We start from the raw sequence: 25,647 nt of genomic DNA on the forward strand, positions 1-25,647 counted from the left end.
ATAAATAGTTTCGACATAATTAAATCCGCACCTGACGACGCCGTGACCGACCTTTCGGCGCCTTTTTCATTTTAATTTTATTGCCGAAACAGATGGAGAATGTTGAAGGTGGAGGGATCGAGAAGGGTGACGTGGATGGCTTTGGGTTGGTGGACGCCACCAGAAAGAGTTGTTTTGATGGTAACCATCGAATCATTATTACTGCATTAAATATTTATATTTTAAATTAACTCAAAATGTCACTCATTTCGTAGGCAAATAAAATGTCATTCAGAGGGTAGTTTATCATTTATTGTCCTTGACATAAAAGTGGTTGACAGACAAATGAAAAACTGATTTCCAACGACTAGTTATTTATTGATTGTAAGACACGCGTACATATACAGGGTGATTCACGTATCCCGTTCGTTAGAAACTTTCTGATTTCTATCGACTGACTATAATCGACTGCTGCAAGTTCAAACATGAAGTTTTCGACATTTTTTTGTTATCAATTTTGAAACATTGCTGTAGGCGTATGAAACATAAGAAAAATGTGTCTAGTGTCACAAAAGATCGGCTAAACCTTTAAGAAATCAATAGAAAAAAATCACTTATTTATTTCCAATGGTTCAGGAGTTATACATTTTTTAATGAAGCTCTGCAATCACGCTTTTTTGCGAAAAAAATGGCATTGATCAAAAACGATGACAGATAAGTGTTGACAAAAGAACCTTCTAAACTCAAAATTTAAGGTAGAATCCAAATTTGAAATAAAAATTGGGCCTTTTCGTTAAAAAAAACAAAGATGGCGTCGATTTCCGGAAGTGTCGCCATTCTGAAAATAATTTTTTTAGAATTTGCGTCTCTAATTGTCTATTATTGTATTCAATTTGGAGTCGTTTATGGCTATCTATTAAAGCACTCGTAGTTTAATAGATCTCTAAGAACATTTTTATCAATATTTCAGTGTATTATTGTCATTTACACCAAAAAACTTCCAATATTAATATTCAAACTCTACTTTTTAACATCTGTTATGTAGTTGCATCCGTTACCTTGAATTACCAATTACATTTTTATTTAAAAATTAAAATAAGGGTGCAAATTCTAAAAAATAACATCAAAAACTCGTTTTATAAGGGCATTGGCGCACTCGTCCCACGGAAGACTCCCCTACGGGTCGTTTTCTACACCTGAGATTCGTGGGCCAAATCAACCCTTATAAAACTCGTTCTTTAATATAAGTACTATTTTTTAAATGGCACTACCATTTCTGACACTAGATATAAACGTAAAATTTAATTTTATGTTTTGGCGTAATTTCTATTTTTTGGATAAAATATTCTTTTTTTTATTAAGCGATTGTTTTATTTGAAATTTTATTAAAAAATCGCATTGCAATAAATAGTAGATAACAGCAAAATAATAAAAAATAAGCAAATTAACGAAAACAACAAATTGAGCATTTGCATTAAAATATTTTTTTGTTAATTTGTTTATTTTATTTGCCTAAAATTTATTACACTGTTACATGTTTGGAGGTTATTTTCGATTCCAAATTCCTTTTCATTAATTACATTACTGGTATAGTGGCAAAGCTTTTAAAATGTATGGTTTCATTCATTGAAACTGTGGTTCCTTTAAACCTCGTATAGGGCATTTATGCCTTTCTTTAATTGGATAGCTATTAAAATATGGTTTCCTATTTATTGGACGCACATTTAATCAGATCAAAAATATTTTTTTCTTTCAAATCAAATTAAATCAAATCGAATTTATTGCATTAGAGGTAATGAAGAAAATAAAACGACATCTATGGAGCAAAAGATACTATCTTGTTCTGGTTTTACTCCTTCTGGTTTTTTTAAAATAAAATTTCCTAAGATTGTCAATTTTACAAGATATTTTATTTTTGAACTCTTACGTAACACCGGTGAGTCCTATGTTTTTATCATTTTATATTTATCTTCAGTATTTTTTAATTTACATATTTCCTGTAATTAAATCTGACTTATCCCAAATAAAATATATGTACCTATTGTTGTTATTTGTCCCGTGAAGACATTTTTTATTGCAACTAAAAATCCATTTTTATTATCAATTTATAAATGACGCCCACTCGACTTATTTATGTTGTTATAACTCATTCGCAACGTCATAAAACGGCTTTGATTATTTATGAGCACTTCCAGAGGTGATAATACCGAAAACTTTGATCTCTTTACAACTGTGTAGAGTATCGCGCTTTTATAATACCACAAAAATGTAATTTCCCATAATGCGATGTTTTGATTTGAAAATTGCACCATTATAAACGCAATAAACCTCTTCTGATCACCGTTCGACAAACAGCTTTTATTCGTCGATAAAAGGCGAGGGTCCTTTAAAATTTTACAGCCGCTCCGTCTGGAGAGGGAGGTATTTAAAAGTTTTTGAAACGGCGGTGTCCCACCACCCCCGGCGGATAAAGTGCGAACTGTGACTGAGCATTATTGCAGGTACAAATTCCGGGACGTTGTTATATTGGGGAGATTTGGCGGGAATTTATGACAGGCATCCCTTTTCTTTCGCCCTACGTACGACGGTGTAATAAAACTCCCGACTCCCGGAATCGGCCTTGGCGATGCAACAATGTATTTCCCAATAATGGAAGTTTCGATACAGTCACTTTCGAGTTTACAGCAGGAAGTTAATGTTGCAAAACCTACAGTGAAACGCTTTTTATTTAACCTGATTTTCTTCGCCGTCACAAGTTTAAATAAATTTATGTATACACAGTGTGCACTCGTTCTTTGTTTGCTCTGTTTCGCCGTCTTCGCCGTCGATATTTACAAGTCTATCGCCGGAATGGGGCCGGATCGAATGTGCGTGCAAATTTATATCGGCGAGGAGGGAGGATTTCCAAGTGGACCCGGTTTAGGGTTTCCGTCGACGAGCCCAGATTCAGGACGCGTACCTCGCACTAGAAACTATCAGTTTTTTTTTCTTTTCTCGTGTGCTCGCTCTTCTACTAGACTCGTAATAACGGAAACGTGCTGGAAATACGAAAAGAGAAACGTTTATGTCGCAGAACGGGAAATAATGCGTGGTGAGGCGTTTTGTTTGCAGAAGAGCGCGCCGTCTGCATGTTTTTGTTGAAGGTGAGTTTTGATGGTTTGAATAATATTGTTGGTTATCCTGAGGCGAGGTTCCCCGGTGTCAGGAGCGGTTCTGTTCCGGACAACTCATTTTCCGTTGACAATGCCAAGACGTTTTAATAGTTCACAGATCGATAACCGCATCGTCTTGGTCCGCACTGTATATGAGGTCGAGTCGAGCTCAACAACAAAGACCACAACCCGCAGAAAAAGAAAACTTCAATATATGTATTCGTGACATAAATCCTTTCTCATATAACACAAAATTTCCATTCTAGAGAGTTCTAATATAGTATATTAAAGAACAAGTTTTCAAAGGGTTGATTTGGCGCACGAGTGCCGTAGGGCAGTTTTTTATGGGACGAGTGTGCCAATGCCCTTACAAGACGAGTGTTTTTGTTATTTTTTTAAATTTGCACCCTTTTTTAATTTTTAAATAAAAAAATTAAATTTTCTTAGAGATCTATTAAACTACGAGTGCTTTAATGGATAGCCATAAACGACTCCAATTGGAATACAGTAATAGACCTATTAGAGACGCAAATTCGAAAAACTCATTTTCAGAATTTATCAATAGGATAAATTTGAAAAAAATTACACTGCGATCCTTATAATCCGTATCATTATCAGAAATGTCGTTTTAATTCTTCGAAAAGATTTCTTCAACAATTCAATAATTCTTTATTGCTTTCTTCTCAAGTTGCTCTCCTAGTTTTCGATTTTTTTCTTTATTCCCTCTGCTTGTGTTTATTCTTCTATTCCCGCATGACTATAAGCATCCATATCTTCATACTTCACAAAACCGCCCCCTTGTTTACTGAATACACAACCTGTTCTTTATCTCCTGAGAGTTTCCCATCCCCGTGGGCCTAGATAATTAATAGATAATAGTACAAACGCAAGCAGTGCAACAAATGAACCAAACAGCGAATTCGTATCATAACCGTAAATTTATTGGTTCACTTATTAATTATATTCCCACAATGTTGATAAAATTAATTAGGAAAACTGAATGTAATGTTGATTTTTCGACGAATTCGGAATGGAAATTACACAGTAAATTGTATCAAAATGCGAATTATCAAACTCTTTAAATTGCAAATAATGGCATTTGCTGTAATGTTTTACAAATTCCGAATCAGAGCTCAAACGGTAAGCTAATTAAATTCTGAACAATAAATTCTGTTCATCAAACCAACTGGAATTTCACATTTTGATTGTTGCATTCGGCCGCATCGTCGTTCGTTTGGAAACAAAATGCAAAGCCGAAAAGGATGAGCAAAGCTCCTCAGTCCTCACGTCTGACGACAAAAAAAGCTCCACGGTAGAATTTGAAATTAAGAATTCCAGCTTTCAAACGCATTTTCTTCGATGTGCATCCATATTTGATTATTCCGTCTTTGAATTGCATATCGACTGTGGAGAATGAGCGAAAATCCGATTCGAGAAATTGAATTTCACAACACGAATTAACTTCACACCAAGAGACAAGAGCCAAATCCGCATAATTAAAAATCATCAAAGGAAACCGACTACGATATTACAACAACAATTTAAAACTTTCAAACAATGAACGAAAGCGAAGGAAATAATCTGGAGAGCTTATTTGTGGCATTTCGGTAACTTCCTAATCCTTCCGCTGTTCGCCGTCGAACAACTTTGCAGCTTAAAAAGCAAAAGAGGTGTCCGTTATCGGTTGTGTCAACTTTAAAGCAATCCTGATAAGGGAAGCCGGCTGACCCCTAACAGACTGATTTCCACTACCCCAAAGTCTTACAGCGGCTTACTAACATCCGAACATACATTCTCCTGCAATCTTCCTGCAAATTACAGTTGTTCAATTGCTCGAAAACGGATCCGGCCGAGTCGGCGGTCCTCAACATTTTTTCACACGACCCCGTCACATTTACCTACTCCGACTGCCTGCTGCGACCTCGTTCGCCTCTGGGATTTCAGGGGTCGGGTGCATTTCTAATAAATCTCGTTGATCCGTTGTTAGCAAACACTTGTTATTAAACGTAGGTCCGACTCCGTCTTCTGGAACTGAACCTTCCGACAACTCCGAGAATTCGGCAGAAACGGGCGATTAGAGTGATTAATGTAATTGCGTCCTGAATTCGGCTTTTGATGGATAACCGGAGAATAAGAGTGATATCCGAGGAAGAATTAATATTTTATTTCCGTGAACCGTAATTAATTACGAGAAAGCGCAACCGATAAAAACTTACCCGCACAAGAGTCCGAGATGATGTACTCCGGGTGCAAAAAATCAGAGTGCGTGCTCGAGGAAGTGGAGATGAAAAGCAACGAAAGAGAAACGCATGAATATTTAAGGGTGCACCCCAAAAAGGAGATTCGAAAAATGCAAATGGCGGGAATATTAATTTGGGAAAACGTAAATAATCGGGAAAGCCGCAAGAGAGGCCAGAGCAGACCAGACGCGCACCTGACAGCAGTTCACAAAAATTTCTTTCTTCTCTGGAACCTCAAGGACAATAGCTATTTTCAATACAAGTGAGCAAAGTAGTGCATTTAATCACGAGGACGGAAGTTGGGCGTTCGAGCCGTAGACGAGGGCACCAACCGCACAAGTGATTAAATGCACATTTGCTTATGGGTGTCGAATCTGATTTTTTTCCACGATCATAAAATAGAGTCGCGAAATCTAAATTTCGGGCAGCATTTTTTGTCATTTTTGAATTTTAAGTTAGTTGCAGTGAGTGTATTTAAATAATCGCTTTCACCTGCTGCCTACCCCTTATAATGCCGCAAATCACTATTTCTTAATGTAAAAAAATCAAAATGACAAAACCATGACGAGAGTAAATTATGAGGTTATATTAACGTAAACTGTACATACCCATCTATCTGCATCACTATTTTTCATAACTGTTAAAATCAGTGAAACAATAACTTCTAGAAAATGAGCCCAACAGGGAACTCACGAAAACAGTTTTTCACAACAAAACGTGGATCAACAAAATTCCAAACAAAAGAGGTTATGTTGTTAGGCGTTGCGTGTTTGTGATTGGTTTACTGATTTTAGTTTAATCAGTGACACGTTTTTTCGTCAATTGAAAATTTACATAATCAAAAATAAGACAAGCTTTAATTACATATTAATATTCTCACTAGTGAGAAAAATTTTTTTCCTCACTAGTGATTCAATTGCCATCTTTGCTCACTATTTTCAGTGAGCAAAGACCACTGAAATTCAATGATCATGTGAAAAATCTTTTCCGTTCCAAAAACTCCCGGTGAGTTAATTCTAAATTAAGGACATGATGGGTCTTGTCCCTTGCAGTTTTTTAGCGCCAACCGTCACGAGATTTCACCCCAACGATTAAATTTAAACGTGAAAAACCCCCTGCTCCCTTTAATGGTTCAGGACACAAAGCAATTAGCCTGATTGGATCGGTTTCCCTTAAAATCGTCATTAATTTTCCGGGGGCAGGACTGGCGGCCGCCGATCCTCGACCGGTCCATCCACCGTCACACTCTCGACTTCACCGGAAAACATATGTGGCATCGTAATCACGTTAATAATCCTAGACGAGGTCCCTGTTCCCGTCTCGGTCCTTATTAGATGAGTCGTCGCAACTGTGGGTACCTTCGAGGAGTGGTGTGTGCGCGGCGCCCGCTAACAAATGGTTCGGCGGTGCAAAAACAAGAAGAAAAAGGAGACCGAAACAGTTCGATTAATTTAACACATAAATCACCGACAGATAGGACGGCGGCTTGTGCGGAGGACTTTGAAAATTGAAATTACTTATGCAATCGACGAAATCGGGCTCATTTACAGGGTCGGCTCGGAATTCTGCTAAATTAATTTATGCCGCCACCGATCCGAGCTGTATGAATAATACGCAGCAAATGAAATAAATGAGTCGTGCCCGATGGTAAGATAATTAAACATTAATTACCATTGTGAATTAATTTAATACATGGCTGCATGTTTTAATTATTAATTCTCAAATTCCGCCCAGATTACGGTTCTGATGCCTAAACTCGGATCAGATGCCTAAATATTAATTGTGTTTAAATTTTAATCCCCGATGCAGGTCGCATTCAGTTCTACCACCAAAATGATTCTACATAGTTTCGGAAAATACGTTACAGAGCAACACTCCAAACGAAAAGATGCGGTTCGGCTCGAGAAAAACACAGTCAGCAGAAGAATGTAGAGCCAAGATTTTTAATTATCGCCTGATTTTTCTAGATCGACTCCCTTTGAAAATTTCCGCGGACGTAAATCAAACGGTTCGTCCTTTTTTCATGCGCACTCGGTGCGTAATTCCGACGGATTCTAATGATAACTTAGGGAAATTTATGTTTTTTCTAACATCGACCGAGAGTTACGAGCAGCGAGTTTTAGCGTACTCGTGGGAGACGCAAATCACACTGTAGTTTCGGAAATGCAGAAAAGTTGTCTCGCTTCCAGCCCGGAGCTTTCAATAAATATCCTGATGCATGAAATTAAACTCATAAAAGTCGCCCGGGAAAAATGTCCGGAGCACACGTTTTAATGGAACCTTGCACCGCTAATGTCCTCTTTAATAATCGCCGTTAAAAGAGAAATTGGCTCTCTCGACTGCAATTATCATCGGATTAAATCAAACACTTCGACGAAAAAGTCGATCGATCACAGGTGATAAGTTTTCAAAGTTGGCGCCGAATTTTAACCGGCAAATTTGAATTTTATCGCCGGAAGCTGTACTCCTAGACTGGGGATTTTCGGGTGCAATTCCATCCTTCTAGGTGATTAGAGGGAAGTTAATTAAAAATAAGCCGCACTGAATAATTACAATCTCGAAAGAAACGCACTATAAATTTTAGCAGAGCGCTCTTTATCGTCATGAAGTTGTTTAATCAGTTGGTAACGGTTGGCCCCGTGCATTTTAGTGCGAAAACTATTAACTCAAGTTTATTTTCATTTTAAAGTAATTAAGCCGCAGAATTACTTGTTAAAGTGGTAAGCGCGCTGCAGAATAAAAACATTTAATAAAAAAAACACACTTACAATAGTCGAGAGCTTAAAAGAAATACGCAAAATTTAGTAAAAAATGGAGCAAGTCGTCTGGTATTAATCAAAGTATGTCAAATCAATTAATCATTCCAGTATTTGACTGACAAGTGCTTAGTTGATGGGCTCAATATTTTTTATTATGGATTATACTCTTGGCCGACCAATTCATTGATCAATCAACCGAGCATGTCTATATTTGCTATAATTAATTAATTATCGAATATTTGTTCTGACTTATCGCGGTAAAAAAAATTGTTTGACTGTACTCAATGTAAGAAGGCAGAAAAAAGTTGACAATATTATTTTGTCATTTTCACCAGTCAGCTAGAAAAAGTACTTTCCACTAATTATACATGCCTTAGAGAACTCCCAATTAAAAATATATTTCCGTTCTCGTGACGAAAACTTTTTATCTAACATCACACTTTACATTCGCTGCTAATTAAAGTGTTGGCGAATGTAATTGTTGGATTTACAGAAAAAAGTTCATGTTACAAGTGTCACGCTAATGAAATTTTTCAGCTCTCGTGATATCATATCGCTGGATCTTGAACAACTTCAAATCGGAAGAGAAAAAAATATACAAAAACTGATTGTGCTCCCCTTATCTGCGTTTCTCGTTTTTCCGGATTCGTGCACCCCTTCGTCACCCCATTTCACAATAAATTTGAACGTACTACACAAGTGTGCCAAATCTGCGTTCGCGGAGTTCGTTTCGTTAAACTATGCCGCGCGACCGCTAGTTCTTGCGGATGTAAATTACCAGATTTCATTTCGAAGATGTTAACAATCTGGGAGCGTAAACAAGAAACGCGAAACATTAAAAGAATATTAAAATGAGAGCGGTGTAAAAAGTGGTTTCCACTCCACCATCTCCTGAACACAAAACAAAGTCGCAAACATGAAATTCTCTGAAATTCATTTCCTTCGAGATAACATCTTTTGCCCAACTTTTAATCATAACAGGTTTAAAATATAATGTTGTCATCTACACGATACTAGGACGACACATTCCGCACAAAGCGAATAAGCAAAACTTGCGCCGACTTGACGCCGGTACTGGCAATTCCTAATTAACTATTTAATTAGTCCTGGTCCAGGAATAATTTCAGGATACGTCCTGATTTATATGCACGAACGTACAGACCGCTTCTTCTATCCAGTTGCACCTTTGAAGTCGCGGAAGCGGCGTCGTTTTTCATAGAGCAACAATGCCACCGGCGATGTATCTTATTTTGTGTTTGAACAACCCGCGTAGTGTCAGCAGTTTTCGAAGCTCGTATAACTTCTTCAAAGTAGGATTGCATGGAAAACCTTCCCTCTTCTGCATCTAACGCTCTAACCGGGTCAAGAGCGGCATAAATTATGTATGCACTCGCTTTTCAGACGTCTCCGCCAACCTCAACTCGTTTCCAATTATGAACGACCGGCGAGTTTTGACAATTTCCTGATTAATATTCTTATTCATGAGACCACAGTTTCTATCTGAGGATGCGACATGTTGGAATTCGCAGCAATTTTCCGATTGCCTTCATTCGTCCGCCTTCAGACACACTGTCAATATTGCATTTGAACGAAGAAGATGTAAATAACTTACTGGAGCAACTCCAAAATTCTCTCCGCGTGCCAGATCAAGACTTGATTAAATACAGTCTGATTTTGAAAGTTGTGCAGATATTTTAACCTGAGGCAGTACCTGTTAAAAGAAGGCAAAATAACCCAACTTGCCTTATACAAATGTTAATGGTTTACAAGAGAATCAAAGGAATCAGTTGAGAAGACAACAAAGGCTTAAACAACAAAGTAAAAAAACTGTAATTGTGAGTAAAAGCAATGAAACACCATAGAAGTTGCTAAAGATGCTTGCCATCGTTTGCAATGCAAGATTCAGCACCACGTGCTCAAGAAAACCGAACTAGATTCAGAATGCCTCCGTCTGTCTTTCTGACGGACGTTTTGAACTCGCAACCAAACTGCAAACTGAGAAACTCCCAGGTGATTTCTTTTTCTGCAACTAAAGTGTGATCTTCTCGTTGGCGGCCAAGATTGCGCTTATTCATTTCGAAACGCCCGAAATCGCGAAGGTGCTGCACAACGTTTACAAAAATTTTAGAACTACGAGATTTTTAACATCACTAGTTGTACTAAAGCATGTTGTTACATACAAAAACAAATTTCTTCCCTTCTTCTTTGGTGCTCCCTTAAACAGCCCTCCACCCGCTATTATACCCGGTTTATTAATAAATCTGAGTGTTGTGTTGTAGGTAGGTAAGTCCTGTTAACTGCAAGTGAGCGTTGCCATAAATTTTCAGTTATAAACCACAGCGTTTGTTGGAGTCCTATACATAATGCCAAACCAGAAGACCGCTACACGGTCGTTAGCTTAAACTTTAATAATATGAGTTTGTTTGGCTCCATCATATTAAATTTAGTCGAAACCGGGACCGTTAACCAATCGATTGAATCTACCCCGGCTACATTTTCTAGAACATGACGGTACTGAATGTGGATCAGAGGTAAAAACTAGATTTCCCTGAAACATTTATGGGAAAAGAAAATTACATGCTCCCCTAATTGCGCCGGGGCAGTGTCTACATAGTAGATGCACGCAGGGGGCGATTCCACGATATGCAAATGACGGTTTTTCTCCCTCCACACACGAGACTCGGGAGACATTCAAAGACGAAAGACACACCAATAAATTCAGAACGTTGCGCCCAGCTTATTTGAGATGTCATTAGAAGGATCCAAAGTAGGTAGCGAATTTGCCTTCGAGATAGATGGCTTATGAGGCTTCACAACACAACTATAAATATTAATATACCTTGAACGTCGCTTATTCAAATGTATAAACTAGGATAAATTGGCTTTTCAAACCGAGCGACGGTTCCAAAAGCAACAAGATGTAAAGATTAATGGAATTCGAAAAATAATAAAGAAATATTGCCTCCGTTGATAGAAAACCGCGACGCTCGTGAATAATTGCAACACAGTGTGTGAAATTTAAAGTTGTTGTCATCGTTAGGGAGAAGGACGAGTCGATAAAATACTAATCCGCTTTTCGTGTCTTGCGCTGATTATGCTGATGAATGAAACATCCACCGGCAAGACATTTCCACGGTTTTGATATAATACCTCATCAAAGAAGGTGTGCGTCTTCTATATCCCTTTGATAATTATTTATGGTTGCGTGCAGATCCCATCGACTTCCTTTCGTATCTAGACGTTTAATTTTTTCACTTCGCTCCAATTTTTTTTTCCTGAGCTTGAAAGTGTAAAATATAGTGTGACTCGACAATAGACATAAGTTACAATCAAAGCCCCCAAGAAGAGCGAAAATAGAACACTTTAATGGCCGATTTATTGCATACTGCAGTTTCAACTACTTTAGATGAAGTCTGCGCAATTTTATTCAAATGTCCCCTAAAAACTGTGGTCGTGTCTTGAATCTTTGTCACGATTTGTTAATAATTAATTATGGATCGGTTTCGCTTAAATCATGTAGTAATTCTGAGATTAAACACATCCTGTTACTACGGCATCATGTTCTACATTAATCCTTCTATTGATTTACTCCATTATTATGCACACAAAATAAGCGACGTTGTGGTAATCGCTTTATCGAAGCAACCGCTTCGTCAAAAATCGGTGAGAAATCTGCTAATTGATCGGCTGCGATTTTACAACTTTTTTTTTATTGAACAACAAGCGAAACTGCTATTCTGTTGACTCAGCGTGTCGTCTCGTCTTTCCTGTGTGTTACTCGTGGCTAGTTTATCAATAACTTGTCAAGTGCTGGCGTTTTTTTCCGATTGTGAAAAATGTCGAGAAAGACAACGGCAACAGTAGATTGTTTAAAAATTCTTAGATAATAAAATACTTTCAGAATTTTTAAGTTCAGATCCGTTTATCACTGCAGTCATTCTTAGATGCACTCCTCCTCATTTACATTTTTATTTAAACTGTAAAAGCTTTGTTCAGACATGAATTTACGATGACATAATTCTTGTTTATGACTGACATCTAATTGTATTACTTGACAAAGACGGACGTTTATTTTAAAACTATATCGAAATTTGGTATAACGTCACTCTTATGTTGCAATGAATTAATAATAACAATAACTCTCGTTTAAGCAAAACTGGTTTACTTATTCTTTCATAAAATACGTGGAAAAGAAGCCTTTTTATATAGCTTTCAAGCTCTCTTCAATCTGTAATTGGTTTTCCTTTGCCTATTTGATGCTCACTTACAAGAATTTTCAAAATATCCTTATAATATTTTCTAAAAAGAAAAGAAAGTTGCTTTTTATGCAATAAAAGGGAACTTCACTGAAGACAAATCGGTCGTAGGAAGTGCTGCGAAGACGATGAGCTGAAGGTCAGAGTTGACAGCAAAATGTGTTTTTTAGTCGATTGTACCATGAAGTAGTATTTTCGGTTTGAATTTCTGGACGAAAACGTCATCTTTTCGTCCCAGGCCGAAAAATATTTTTCGTCCGCTATGTTGTGAAGCAGTGAATAACGTTCAACAACAGACAAAAGTTAAGTTGTCAATAACACCCTGACAACACTCAGGGTTGCTAAAGAAGTTTTTAACAGCCCGCATTTTTCCAAAATAATTATAAATAAAACCTCACTTTGATAACGGAATGAAAATTTTTACAAGTACATATTTCTATTGCAATCGACTCAAAAATAATGTATGATACATGGACGAAAATAATATTTCGGACTCATTGCTGTTGTTGGACTCGGCGTTGCCTCGTCCAGCAATTTCCAGCAAATCGTCCGAAATATTGTCTTTTTCGTCCACTCGTCAGCCTGCAGAGTAAAAACACAAACAAGGCAAAAGTGAGGTTAGATTTAAAAAGCTGATCCGTTTGGATCCATGATCCGTAATCCGTGGTGCGTTCACAATGGAATCTTCAACGCCTACTTTGAGGATAAATTTAAATGAACACATGATATTAGTGGTTGGTCTTTTGTGATTTTCATTCAATAAATATATTATTAGATACTACATTATGTTTTATTATTTTCACATGTGTTACAACTGATCCCACTCACTGTTACAATTGCCCCGGCCCTGGGGCCAATTGTAACATTTTTCCAAACTTTTTAGATCGTTCCGTGGTAAGTTTCCTTAGTAGTTGGAACAGTCTGAGTAGTGCCATTTTGTAGACAAATAAACATACTTTGCGTAACATTGCTTACTCCAGTACAGCTGTTGCATTAAAATTACTGTCCTCAAAGTTAAAATGTAACAACCGACCCTAGTTTCTGACTGTACTATTAACATATTTCAAGACATTTTCAGTAGCTGAATATTTTAAACTAAAAGGAAACATAAATTAAAAATATTTTTGCCTAAGTAAAAAATTTCACTGATTTCCTAATTTGAAAAATTATCTTGAGGAATTTATATATTTATTTATATTTATATTTAGAATTTTTTGTTGGTTTAATGCAAAACAATCGTTCAGTTATTAAGCAACACTGATAACCTGATTTAAATCTACTGAGTTGTTTATATCAGTAACCTTCTCAACATAAAGTTGATTTAAAAAAACTTTGTCTCGGATTTTCCGAAACATTTCGTGATATTAACACCTTATCCTGAATATTCTAAAAAATGTGGGAAAATGACAGATTTAAAAAATCGTAAATTTTTAAACGATGATATTTTAAAAATTTACTGAATATGTACATCAACATACAGACTGGGTTTTTTACTTTTGTAAAAGTTCTTCTACAGTTATTTAACGACTCATTTGATTATACACCGTAATAATTTTGAATACAATGGAAAAACACGTTCGCATAATATAACTGCTCATTGTTACCTTTTTTTTATTTTTTTTTCATACCCTACTTTAGGATTAAATTCCTGTGTGCATAATGCAACATTTTAAGTTCATATTTCACTCAATTCGTTTTTGTTATATTTTTTATAATAATTCATATTACCACTCTGGAAAATGAATTCGTTACAGTCGTTATTATCGTGCGGCAATCGCGTACAATAAGACCAAAAAATTAACCTCTTAAAAATAATTAACGAGACATCCGCGGTCATAATTTCGACCAGACCGCATTCGCTTTTTGCAATTTGGGGGGACACAACATCCCATACACTCTAAATATTTACGCTGAACTGAATGGCCTCTGTAGAATCACGATATATAATTCACGCCATTTTTTGCCACAATGAACGCTGAAGTTCTCATTTGAAATTTTAATCGACCTGCACTACACATTTTCAACGCCGGACGATTATTTTTTAATGGACTCTGCTATCTCTCTGACAAGCTTATTTACAAAATGACGAAAAAAACTACCGCCAAAAGAACTAAACGCAACTACATTTGGACGTGTTTTTTTCGGCCAAAACAATGCGACGTTCCGGGTGAACAACTCGCTCGTTATTTTGACACACGCACGCCGTCTGCGGGTACAAGTTGCCAATTTAGTGCATCAATGGTTGTGGTGTACACTTCCAAAAATAGATATCCAGAATGTTAGAGGGAGTTACCTTTCCGAAGCGTCTCCTTCTCCTCGACGGATCTGACCTCCTTGACTGAACACGTATATCCTGAATATATCCCTGTACCATTTCACGCTGTGCACAGTGCCACATTGCTTCACGTCGACTCTGCAGGGCAGAAGGATGTCCGACCCTACGAGCGCCTGAACTTCTGTCTCCTTCGCCTCTGCAAAAGAAACGAGTTTTATTGAAAACAAGCCAACTCCACTCTTCCGAAAACTTTTCCAATTATAACGTCCCATCATAACACCTTCGGACCCAAATACATAATGGATTCGACGAGTAATTCGATTGGGTCAATTAGAATTTTAAGGGCGGGCGTGCAAACAACCCGAAATCGTGATATAGCTCGACTGCTGATTGTCTCCCGGGACTTTTTGCTATTTTAGATTATTTCGGACCGCTGACATAACACTGGACGACGTTAATTAAAAAACACACTTTCAAAAAATAATTTCATTCAAAGTGTATTAGATTAACCCGGCTGGAACAATTAAGTTGCTTTGAAATGACAATAGAACATCCAAAAACTGAAACTGAACAGAAGAACAATATTTTCTTAGACTCGACTTCATCTCGGTCTTCAATCTCTGGGCTTAGCACAAAAAGACTCACTTCTACTTTTACTGATATAATCTACTATTTTTTTTTTTTTTTGGAAATCTTTGACGATTTAGATACGGTGACGAACGGTGGTCCTATTTCGAAGGATTATTGAACAGATACTATTTTCAAATAGTATATTATGTTATGAGGAGCAAAAATGAAGTTTTATTTGCTACGGCCAAAGCACATAAAACCATTTTTGCTCCGAATAACATATACTATTTTTTCTTTAAACCTTTATAACAAATTATTGAAGACATTTTAAGAAACCAGGTAAGAATTCCAAATGATTTAGCTAGTTTACTTTACAGCCGCTCATCAGCGGAGATAATAACTTCACGGACGCTCTCAGCGGAGATAATAAATTCACGGACGCTCCTCAGCGGAGATAATAACTTCACGGACGCTGGTTAGCTCGTTAGATGCCATCACAATGAAGTGACACTTTAGCATTATCAATGCAGCAGTGCAATGTCATATTTTACGGACGTTTAAAGAAAAAATATTTTATAGTTTTAGATTTTATTCAGATTTCAATTATAAATAACTAAAGCCCTAAAACTGTATTTCTTTCCTCTCATTCTCATAACGTTCTGTACTGTTATTTTGAACAAAAACACATTACTTACCAAAATAATGAGTATTTAAATTTCCCCCTAATATAACCTATAAATTATTTTCTTTTTCAACAAGTCAACGATTCCCTCTTTCGGAATTAAAATAAACACAGCAAGAGGCCCACGAAAACAATTACGTCGTCTATCCGACAATGACGTTAAACAGTCGGAAAGAACAAATTTGCCGCTCGCCGAGCCCCATCCATGCGGAATTCGCGTTTAAATTACAATATTTTTACATAGGGTAAATTACCCCGTCGGCACATACATGCACGATTTATTGTGTATTGTGCACGTCTTGGAAACGGGGAGGGTTAAATCGTTAAAACGCTCCCTCCTCTCGCTTCCTTTGTGCTCATATTTTTTTTCTGTTTACGTAATTTTCGGATTTGTATCCGACGTTAGTAGGTGCCGCATCTGCAATTTCAGTTTGTTGATGATTCACACTTTCATCTGCGCCTCGCGGTTTTCGAGGTGACGGCGCGGTCCAATTGACGAAATATGCGAAATAAATCCTTTATCGCTTGTTTCTGCTGAAACGAGAGATAAAAAAGTCGAGACAATATTCCGTGCCGATCGACGGATTTGCTGACGCAATCTTCAAACATCTATTTCTGCACTAGTTGGCCGTTGAAAAATAAAAGTGAGCGGACTTGCCCGGCGCCTCCACCAAAATTGAAACGCCATTATCAACGTTCGAAAATTTATTATATGAAAATCGTCGATCGTTCTTGATTACTTGATTAGTTTCGCTGAAAACCATTAACAATAAAACCGAGAGATGATATCTCTGCTTTGAAGCGAAAGTTCTAAACACATTTTAATCGTAAAAATCTTGCTAATTCTGTCCATTGAAGCAGACATCCCGCACGCATAAAAATCATTATTAACCCTCCTTCGTGGCCACCCTTCTACAGGATAACGTGTACCCGTGTGAATAAATGAAACAATGCAAATTCCCATAATGTCGTTGACTACGACCGTATTCACTCCATTAGTCCGCGTTTTAATAAAACTTCATTGTTTTACCGCGATATTTCTGGCCGTTTTTATCGTCCGATCTATTCCGTTGAATGGAAACCAGGTTTTTTTTTTTATATTTTTACTCGCAATTCAGCCGAGAAATTTCCCATTGTAATTCACTTCGGTGATTGATGAACGTGTACTTTTTTTTCATCCAGTCGCGTTTCCCCCTGAAACGTAATTGGACGAAATTCCTGTCGTCGTCTTGATTAGATTCATGCATGATATTTGATGATTCGTGATAGTTGCTCCGGAGATGACACGTTCCCGGATCAACTGTATTCCGGACACGTACTTAGTTCACGCCAACTCCGCTAGGTGCGTGATGTGAGACAGGGCGAAATCCCTATGTGCCGCTTTTACCTATGGGACGCATCCCTGCGAGCATAAACGCGATGTAGACGGAATTCCGGTGCACTTTACAATTTGTTGCACTTTGCGACCCTGGACCGCTCCCGTTTTCGAATAAAGGAAAGAGAAAAGCCGTTCGCCGTGCTTACTTCGCACAGGACACAATGCGACCACTTTAAATATTTCTTGTCACATTCGCGACAATTTCAAGACGACAATGTCTCCGGAAATATGACGCGCAGCGTTTTATTTAAGACGTACGTCGTCCAAATAGATATCCTTCGGAGATGACTTCACAAAATGACAATGACAAGTGTAGTGTTTTCGCGTTATTGAACATACACAAATCCTCTCAAAAGTGTCGCTATGACAAAACTCAAAAATTTCACACAGTAAAAACAGTACAAGCAAAGGAAAAAAAATAAGAAAACGAAATTAAACTACAATAAATACAGAAGAATCATTATAAAAGTCACAATAAGGTGCTGCTTGATAACAATTCTTCTTGACAACAAGTAATAACGACGGCTGATTTTGAAGTAAATTGGTTCTGCAGAATTGAACAGTAAATATGCCAGTTGGCGACCTCGACCTCGTCTCGGCTTTCAGTCTCTGGGCTTACCACAAAAAGACTCACTTCTACTCTTTATGATAAATATACTATTTCTATTAATCCACTTGAAAAAAGCAAATAAAATTTAATTACTACTATTATTTTCACTTTGAATAATAGATTCCAATATCTTATGCTAGAAATATCAGTGCTAGCGAGAGAGGGAGAATGTTTAAGATGTAAGAATGGTTTTCAAAAGACTTACGCATGATCTTTCTAAATAGATACAGGAATGCTATCAAGACTTGATTTTTTTACCTTTTAATTAATGAAGGACAGTTGTTTGCGTAATCGAGGTAATGGGCATTACTAGGCTAAGACGTGATAAAATTAAACGATAAATGTATTCTTGCATACCAAGGAAATTTACACTAAAAGAAATTAGGAAAAAGAAAATGAGAATTAAAGAAAATTGAAGAAAATATAGTACCGACTTTGCACGAGATATTTAAAAATTTAAATTTGTTTATGTTCTACTGTGACAAATATATATGGTTTATAATGACGTTATTTTGAGGCCATAAACTACCACTTTATCGGACTAGTCCGATATTTATTATTCCAAATAATAAATACTACTATAATAAATAAAGTCGCAAACCTGCTGTCATTCTACATTTACCTCATAGATGTCACTGTTATTTTTTTGTAATTTGAACATATAATGCAGTCGAACATAATAATATATTATCTTATGAGGAGCAAAAATGAAGTTTTATGATAAAACCATTTTTGCTCCGAATAACATATACTATTTTATCTTCAAACGCAATAAAACCATAAAACGAACACCATTAGAACGCAATTTTAGTGATTTAAATTATTAATAAGTATTGTGTAATTATTCATGATAAATCATAATACCTAATACAATTTGTCACTATAAATATTAATAAATGATTTCGCTGAACTCTTTGATTTTTGTAATTTATGTGACTTGGCACATAAAATAGTCAATTTTGCTATTTTATGTGTTTATTCACATAAAATGACACTTTTACCTTGTCATTTGAGTGACACAATTTGTCACTTTTATGATGTTTGAAGATAAAATATTGTACGCAACTCGTCCATAATGATGCTTTATTGGACTCTTCTATTTATGGCTTCGCTCGCTGCGCTCGCTGGTCCATAAACTCGACTCGTCCAATAAAGCATTACATTATGGACTTGTTACATAAATAGCTATTATTTAAAGTAAGGACACATTATGAAACAATTCTCTGTTTATAACAATACCTGTCAATGTTAACTACTCCTTTCTTATTTCACGAATAGTGGGAATAACAGAAATGTAACAAACGTCAAGTCCATTACAGCTTAGAGTCAGAAATAATTTTCGTTACTTACGAAGTCTACATCTGATATCCTCGACCGACCCTTTTTCCATCCATGATTCGATAATAATTACAACCGTGGCTTGTACGACCGGACCATATCTAGATAATGCTCATGTTCGGGGGTCATTATTCTATCGCGGCATTATCACATAATTGTCATTAATTATTTCTCACATTAATCAAGACAGTGGCATTGTGTTTTTAGGTTAACCGTCCGGAATATTGCTTTGTTATTAATGATTGCCGCAAAATGCAAAATTGAAAACCACGTGTAAGTTTCCCTAATTAAGAATTCATATCGGCGACTAGCTCTCTAATAACGCAGTTTTAATGATAAGGCCCCGTTCAAACGAGAAACATTAGTGTTGGGGGGTTCGTTCTTTTAGATCGATTGTGGAAAGAGATCTTCCGTTACGAAAGACGGTTGACAGAAGAGCGTTTCCATCGCTCACAAAGTAACCGATCGTTTTCAGCGCTAAACAAAAAGAGCGGTTCCGGTTGAGCCGTTCTCAAATTTAATATATTATGAAAGTCGATGAAATAAAAATAAAACTTTTGATATTTTTTTAAAGTTTCCACCCAAAGTGTCTGCGTTAGCGGTGACAAATGTGCTGTCATCCCTTCATGAACTACGAATTCTATGTAGTATTCAGGCAATACATCAGTGACAGACGCAAAAGGCAAAATCACCAAATTGCCTACGATATTAGCAACACATCGACTATCTCTCTGAATATCCATGAAATCTTTCCTGGTGGAGAGATGATGAATTTAGGGGAGAACTGGGCTGTCATTTGTAGTTTTAAGCCATGCATCAACAAGTGTAATAAAGGGAAAGTATCTCTGTCCCAGATTTTGGTGGCACTTTACTCGACCTATATTACCACGAGATGTGCTCCCCTCGAGTAATGAGCGCATGAAACGACAAAGGACTTCATCAATATTTACGTAGAACAGAAAAAGTCGTCCAGAAATGGAGAAAAGAAAACTGCTTCAGTGACATTTTCAAGTAAAACTCACAGATTTAAGATTTTTCGATTTCGACGAGTTTTCGTGTTTTTATTAGCAAAAATTATACTCGAGCGCCTGCTGTCATCGCATTAGGAAATGCCGGCGCGTTAATGCCCAATAGGATAAAGTTATCTCTGGAAATGATGAAACTGGAATGAAACTCCAAGTTCCAGACAAATACACTGAAAACACAATAAAACACAACTTGTTATTTCCGATTCATGCACTAATATTTCTAAAAGTCCTTCGAACTTTGCGACTGTCATTCGTTACGATTCGGTCCGGCGAACGAAAATAATTTTAAACCGAACCATCACCCAATAAATTTCCCGGATCGTCGAACGGATTAAATTAAGAGATGTGAGAACGGCGATAAATCATAGAAAAAGAGATCGGACACCGCAACAGTTAAAAAATCGCGTCGGATTTTCCTTCCGCATTTTCCGGGCCGCGTTTTACGACATTTTCCCGAGTTGATTCCCTTTTGGCGTGTATTAAGTAGTTGCGTAAAAAGAGGGATGGACCGGAGCGTGGTCATATATCTTTTTACCACTCGAAAAGTTATACTCGAAATCGAAATTTTTATACCGAAATGTGATGTATGGGTGCGGTTCGAGTGATTTGTGATTCGGTTTTGGATTTCTAGTGCGGGGTCCACACTTTCATGTAAATAAAGTACAATCCGTGCGGCTATTTTTCGTAACGATTCCTTTTACGGTAGGGACGGACCGAACCTTAAACGTATTTTAGATTTTATCCAATAAAAAATCACAAAAGCCAATATAAATAGGAGCGCTCCGGTTCGCGATCAACGATACGTATTGATAACGGCCATATTTGTTATTTTTTATTACTAGATTCGCAGAAGTGGATTTTGTTTACTTTGAGGCGATTCACTCGAATTATTGCGTTTTGAGGAAAAAATCCACATGAATCACTCCGGGCCAACGATATTTTGTAAATATTTTATTAGAGTGTGGCGATCGGTCGACGAAGCCCGACACTATCGCCGTCTCGCTCCCCCAAAACCCACATTACAACTTCCCTCCAACTCATAAGACCTCGAATTAGGAAAAGTTTTTAAACTGATGGATCACTGCAAAAACCGAGAGCCTTTCCATGTTAATTGAAATCGTAAACGAGATCAATCAGAACGTGTAGTTTGCGGGAGCTTATCATAAAACGAAAAGAGAAAGAGATCGTGTTTCTTCTTCGTCTTCTTCGCTTTCTAGAGTGCAATCAAACCGTGCCACTTTTGTGCAGCTGTTGCTGCCTTCTTGAAACTTTTTGCAACTTCATGTATAAGATTAAGTGTAATAATTATTTCTCATAATGCCCTGCACGCCGGGAATAAAGCGTTATTGATTTATATAATATGGCCTAGTGTTGGAAGAGCGCGTGCAACTCCGGTCATAAATTATGTTTCAGACTATAAACCGACCTCACTAAGTCAAACTTAAGCGCAGAGTACATAAGGTGAGCTGTTCATTATCGCACTGCAAGTAATCGCCCATAGAGGGCACCATATGGTCTTAAACACCTTACGCAAGCAACGGGAAATAATACTCCCCGAATTAATAAGCCTTACCCCAAAACGAGCGTGCCTCCCTACGCAACGAATGCAAGGATCAAAAATCTTGAAAGTACTTCCACTTCTTCAAATATAACAAACTAAATCTTAATGTGAAGCTTTTCGAGATCCGGCTCGAAGGACAAAAAATATATGTATTTTAGGTGCGGTGCAAGTTCACAAAATGCATTGGGAAATTGGTACACTTAACCAAAACAATTGTTAATAAATGAAAGTGGTCGTGTTTACTCCATTCTGGGGGAAAACAACCAACATTGTATATTGACTCAACACTTCATTAGCTTTGACAATTTTGTTCTCGATTAAAAATTTTTTATTAATTCCTTGCAATCCTGATGGCAAAAATTTAATATAATACTTACCCTTAAACTTCGTAATTAAAATCGTAAAATATTTTTTCAAAGCGAATTGAAGATTCAATATCATCGTCGAGCAACTTGGTCAAGTGCCATCCGACTTCTGCGATTTTTTCATCAACTTCCCCCGTTCTCATCCCCCAACAAAAATTTAATTCCAACATTGAAATATAAATATGAAGCATCAATAATGGTGGACCTGTTCGAGAACGTACAACGTCATAAAATATGATTGCGTTACGGCGAAAGTTTTATTTGAGCGTATGGACAAAAGACAAACACTAAAAGGATTCTGCGAGCTGTGGAGCGTTTTCGCCGAGTTAAAAAAGTCCCCGGAATGAAAACACGAGGATGCACATTAAAATCTTTCACGAAAGAAAACTAATATTTCAGGACACATAGTAACTTTTTATTATTATAAAGTTCCGCCAACAGTTTGAACCGGTCGCAGAGATCCAACCAAAGAAAAGCTCCGACGACTGCTGCCATATCTAACTTTTTAATTGATTATCGGATATAAAGTTTCGGTCGGGCCAACGGCAATTTTTAATGTACGGAGATCCGTTCTTGGATGTTTGATTTTTCGGCGGAAAGCGGAGACGCTCGTGGAAATCTGATTTTCATTACAATGTATCGGGGCCCCGGCGATATCCGCAAGTCCGGTCCGTAAATATTTATAGCTGTGTTTACATTTTAGGAGCGGCGACTCGGTCGGACATGTCTTGTTTATCACGTACAGGATAAGATCGTTTTCGTTTAAGGACGCTCTTGGGGTAAGTGTTAAGGCCTCTTTCAAACAATCTTGCTAACCCTTCTTCGCCCCTTTCAGGTGCTGGAAAGGGAAACGGACGGAGAATACAGGTTTTTCCCCCCATGCAACTCTGTTGCTTCCGTCATTTCCTGCAGCCGAGTGCAATTTGTAGCTGATTTTGACTGCACCGTCAGCAAGGCCGAAATTAATTAACTTACAAGTCGCTGATTTACATTTGGTCCGTCTAAAAACCGGACCGTAATTCGGTATTCCGGTTTGGATTGCCATTAGCGTGTCTGCTTTATGGGACATTAAATTCAATAACTATTATTTATACGGTGGCCATTCGCCCCTTCCCCGACACGTATAAAGTGCGAACCGCGTGTTTACATATTAAAAACAAATCAAAACACGCCTGACCCTTCGCCCTTTCTCAGCTCTCAACATATTGCTTTTCACATATCACTGCCAGCAATTTCAGCAAGGGTCGCTAGTTTTTCCGGCATTCCTCCATCGAGTTAATAAGCAAGTGTGACGACAGTGAAAAACGACCCTTATTTTCGGCGGTCGTAGGGGAGAGAATCGACTTGTTCTCATGTTGCAAATCAACGTTATCTATGTTTAGATTGTAAGCTTGGTCACTTGGTTCGCTAATCCTTACATATATCACCTTAAAGCCGGAGATTAGGCAAGGCAAGGGGAGCGTGAAAGGATACACGTGGTTGCCGAGGATTCCATATCGAAAGCGTTCTCTTTCACGGTTATTAGAAGGACATGTCCACTATACGTGGAAAAAGGCCGAAGCCTACTGAATTTTGCGGTGTCAACTTATCGCAGCAACATGGCAGTTAATGCACAATCCCTAAATCTAATTGCTTTTCTTAGGAATTCACGTGATGCGTGAAAAAGGCTGCTTGTACGAAAAAAGTACAGCATCTCTTTAGATAGAGAGGTTTATAGCGAACACTCATTTTTAACACTTCTTACGTGCTGTAATTTTCTTCCGTGGCACTGAATGATTTATTATTTATAATTATTAAATGTAAATACCGACTTATCAAAAAGAAAACAAATCAAGAGTGCTACCTCATCTTTTGTTTTATCCAAACATTTGTCATGGTTTGAGTCGTACCGATGATAATTATTGGTTGCCTAACTCGAAAAAATCTATTGAAAATTAACTAATTATTAATAATTAATGCTGTGTGTTCAATGGTAAAATCCATTTTACCACTTATTCTGAGATAATTGTTGCTTACAATTACAGTAAACATCTGTAAACTTTTCCGAAATCGTAAAGTTGTTTTCTATAGGTTAACAACAACACATCCTTGACGTTTCTTTGACATTCTTACGAATGTAAAATGTTGCTTTTTTGTTTATTTTATATATTTTTTCCATTTTGAGATAATAATTAAATGCACAATTATAATTCCAACGTGAGGTATGATTTACTATAAAGTTGCGTTTGACACCACAAATTGTCTAGGCCTATGCAATGAACGCTTATTTGGATAGAATTTCGCAACGACATAACCGATAATTTGCAACGCCTGCTCTGATTTGTTTTCTTTTTGATCACATCGTATATACAAAAATTCAGCCCAACTGATGATGATTGGACCATAACGCAAATAATATATCACAATACATCATTATTTATTTCAATTGGCAAATTCATATTAGTAATTAAGCTAACATCACAGATAGCGCACTTTATTGAATATAAATTTTGACATACGTAAAATAATTAACAATATTCAAACGTTAATGAAAGGTAATCAAATGAAAAATTAAAACAAAAACAGTCAAGTAATGAAAATTTCAAGAAATAAATTCACTTCAAAATTGTCAGTCATCAAATTATTAGAATCATGAGGTAAAATAGTAACCAGCATAGAATATGAGCGTCAGATAATACAGAATTCAAGCTGTAATGGACGAGTTTAAAGTATTAAGAATTCATATTTTAATAATTAATAATTTTATTAAAGAGGAAGCGAACCTAATTCCATCGATGAAAACGGAAGAAGCATACTTTTTAATTCATTACGAATTAACAAAAAGTTTCTTCGTACTTTTTGTTTGAATTCTCTTCGTTACAAGTAACAAAAACCTTTTGTTGTTTTCTTTGTTCTGGTTATATAACTCTTGTTGCATTTTGATTCAATTATTTTTCAATTTTTTTTTCTTTGGATATACAGTGTGTTCCCGGATAAGTGAAACGACTCTTATAAAAGATAAAAATTTTTCGATTTTAATTCTCATTTTTTGGGGTTTTGCTTGGTTAAAAGCTAATTTTTAACATAATTTTAATTTTGAACAGTTTTGCCTTGGAAATTAAAAAAAAAAAAACATTTTTCTGTAAAGTGCTTTTTTATATGGTAAATAAAATAAATAATTTTATCGACTACCATAGCGAAAATACAATTTTGGCGTACTGATTCAAGGAGAGAAAGTGTCACTTTGTCTGTCTAGGCAGGTAAAGTACTTTACCTGACCCTGACTAGGCCTACTTACAAATATTTTGAAGCGTACATAATAAATAATTAATCGTACGTGGAAGAGTCGGTTTTGAATAAAACAAAAATTGCAAAAACAATTCTTGGCGGTATTCACCAACAACCAGCACAGTCAGAAACTTTCGCCGATATAGAAATTTTACAAAAATCTGAAATGGAGAAAAATCCAAATACT

General features: G+C 36.8%; 1 protein-coding gene across 4 annotated transcripts in view; it reads right to left on the reverse strand.

Annotated features, from left to right (window-relative positions):
- nrm (neuromusculin) overlaps positions 1-25,647 on the reverse strand; it is a 242,354-nt gene that overhangs the window by 111,504 nt on the left and 105,203 nt on the right. For all 4 annotated transcript variants that reach the window (XR_011161798.1, XR_011161817.1, XR_011161847.1 and 1 more), the window contains exon 2: positions 14,680-14,857. Coding sequence is in view for 1 of the 4 variants with exons in the window: in XM_069057101.1 (XP_068913202.1) it covers positions 14,680-14,857 (178 nt within the window). In the remaining 3 variants the exon portion in view is untranslated. The remainder of the gene's footprint in view (positions 1-14,679; positions 14,858-25,647) is intronic.

Source organism: Tenebrio molitor, chromosome 1 (assembly GCF_963966145.1).
Source record: "Tenebrio molitor chromosome 1, icTenMoli1.1, whole genome shotgun sequence".
In the NCBI taxonomy this organism is placed as follows: domain Eukaryota; kingdom Metazoa; phylum Arthropoda; class Insecta; order Coleoptera; family Tenebrionidae; genus Tenebrio; species Tenebrio molitor.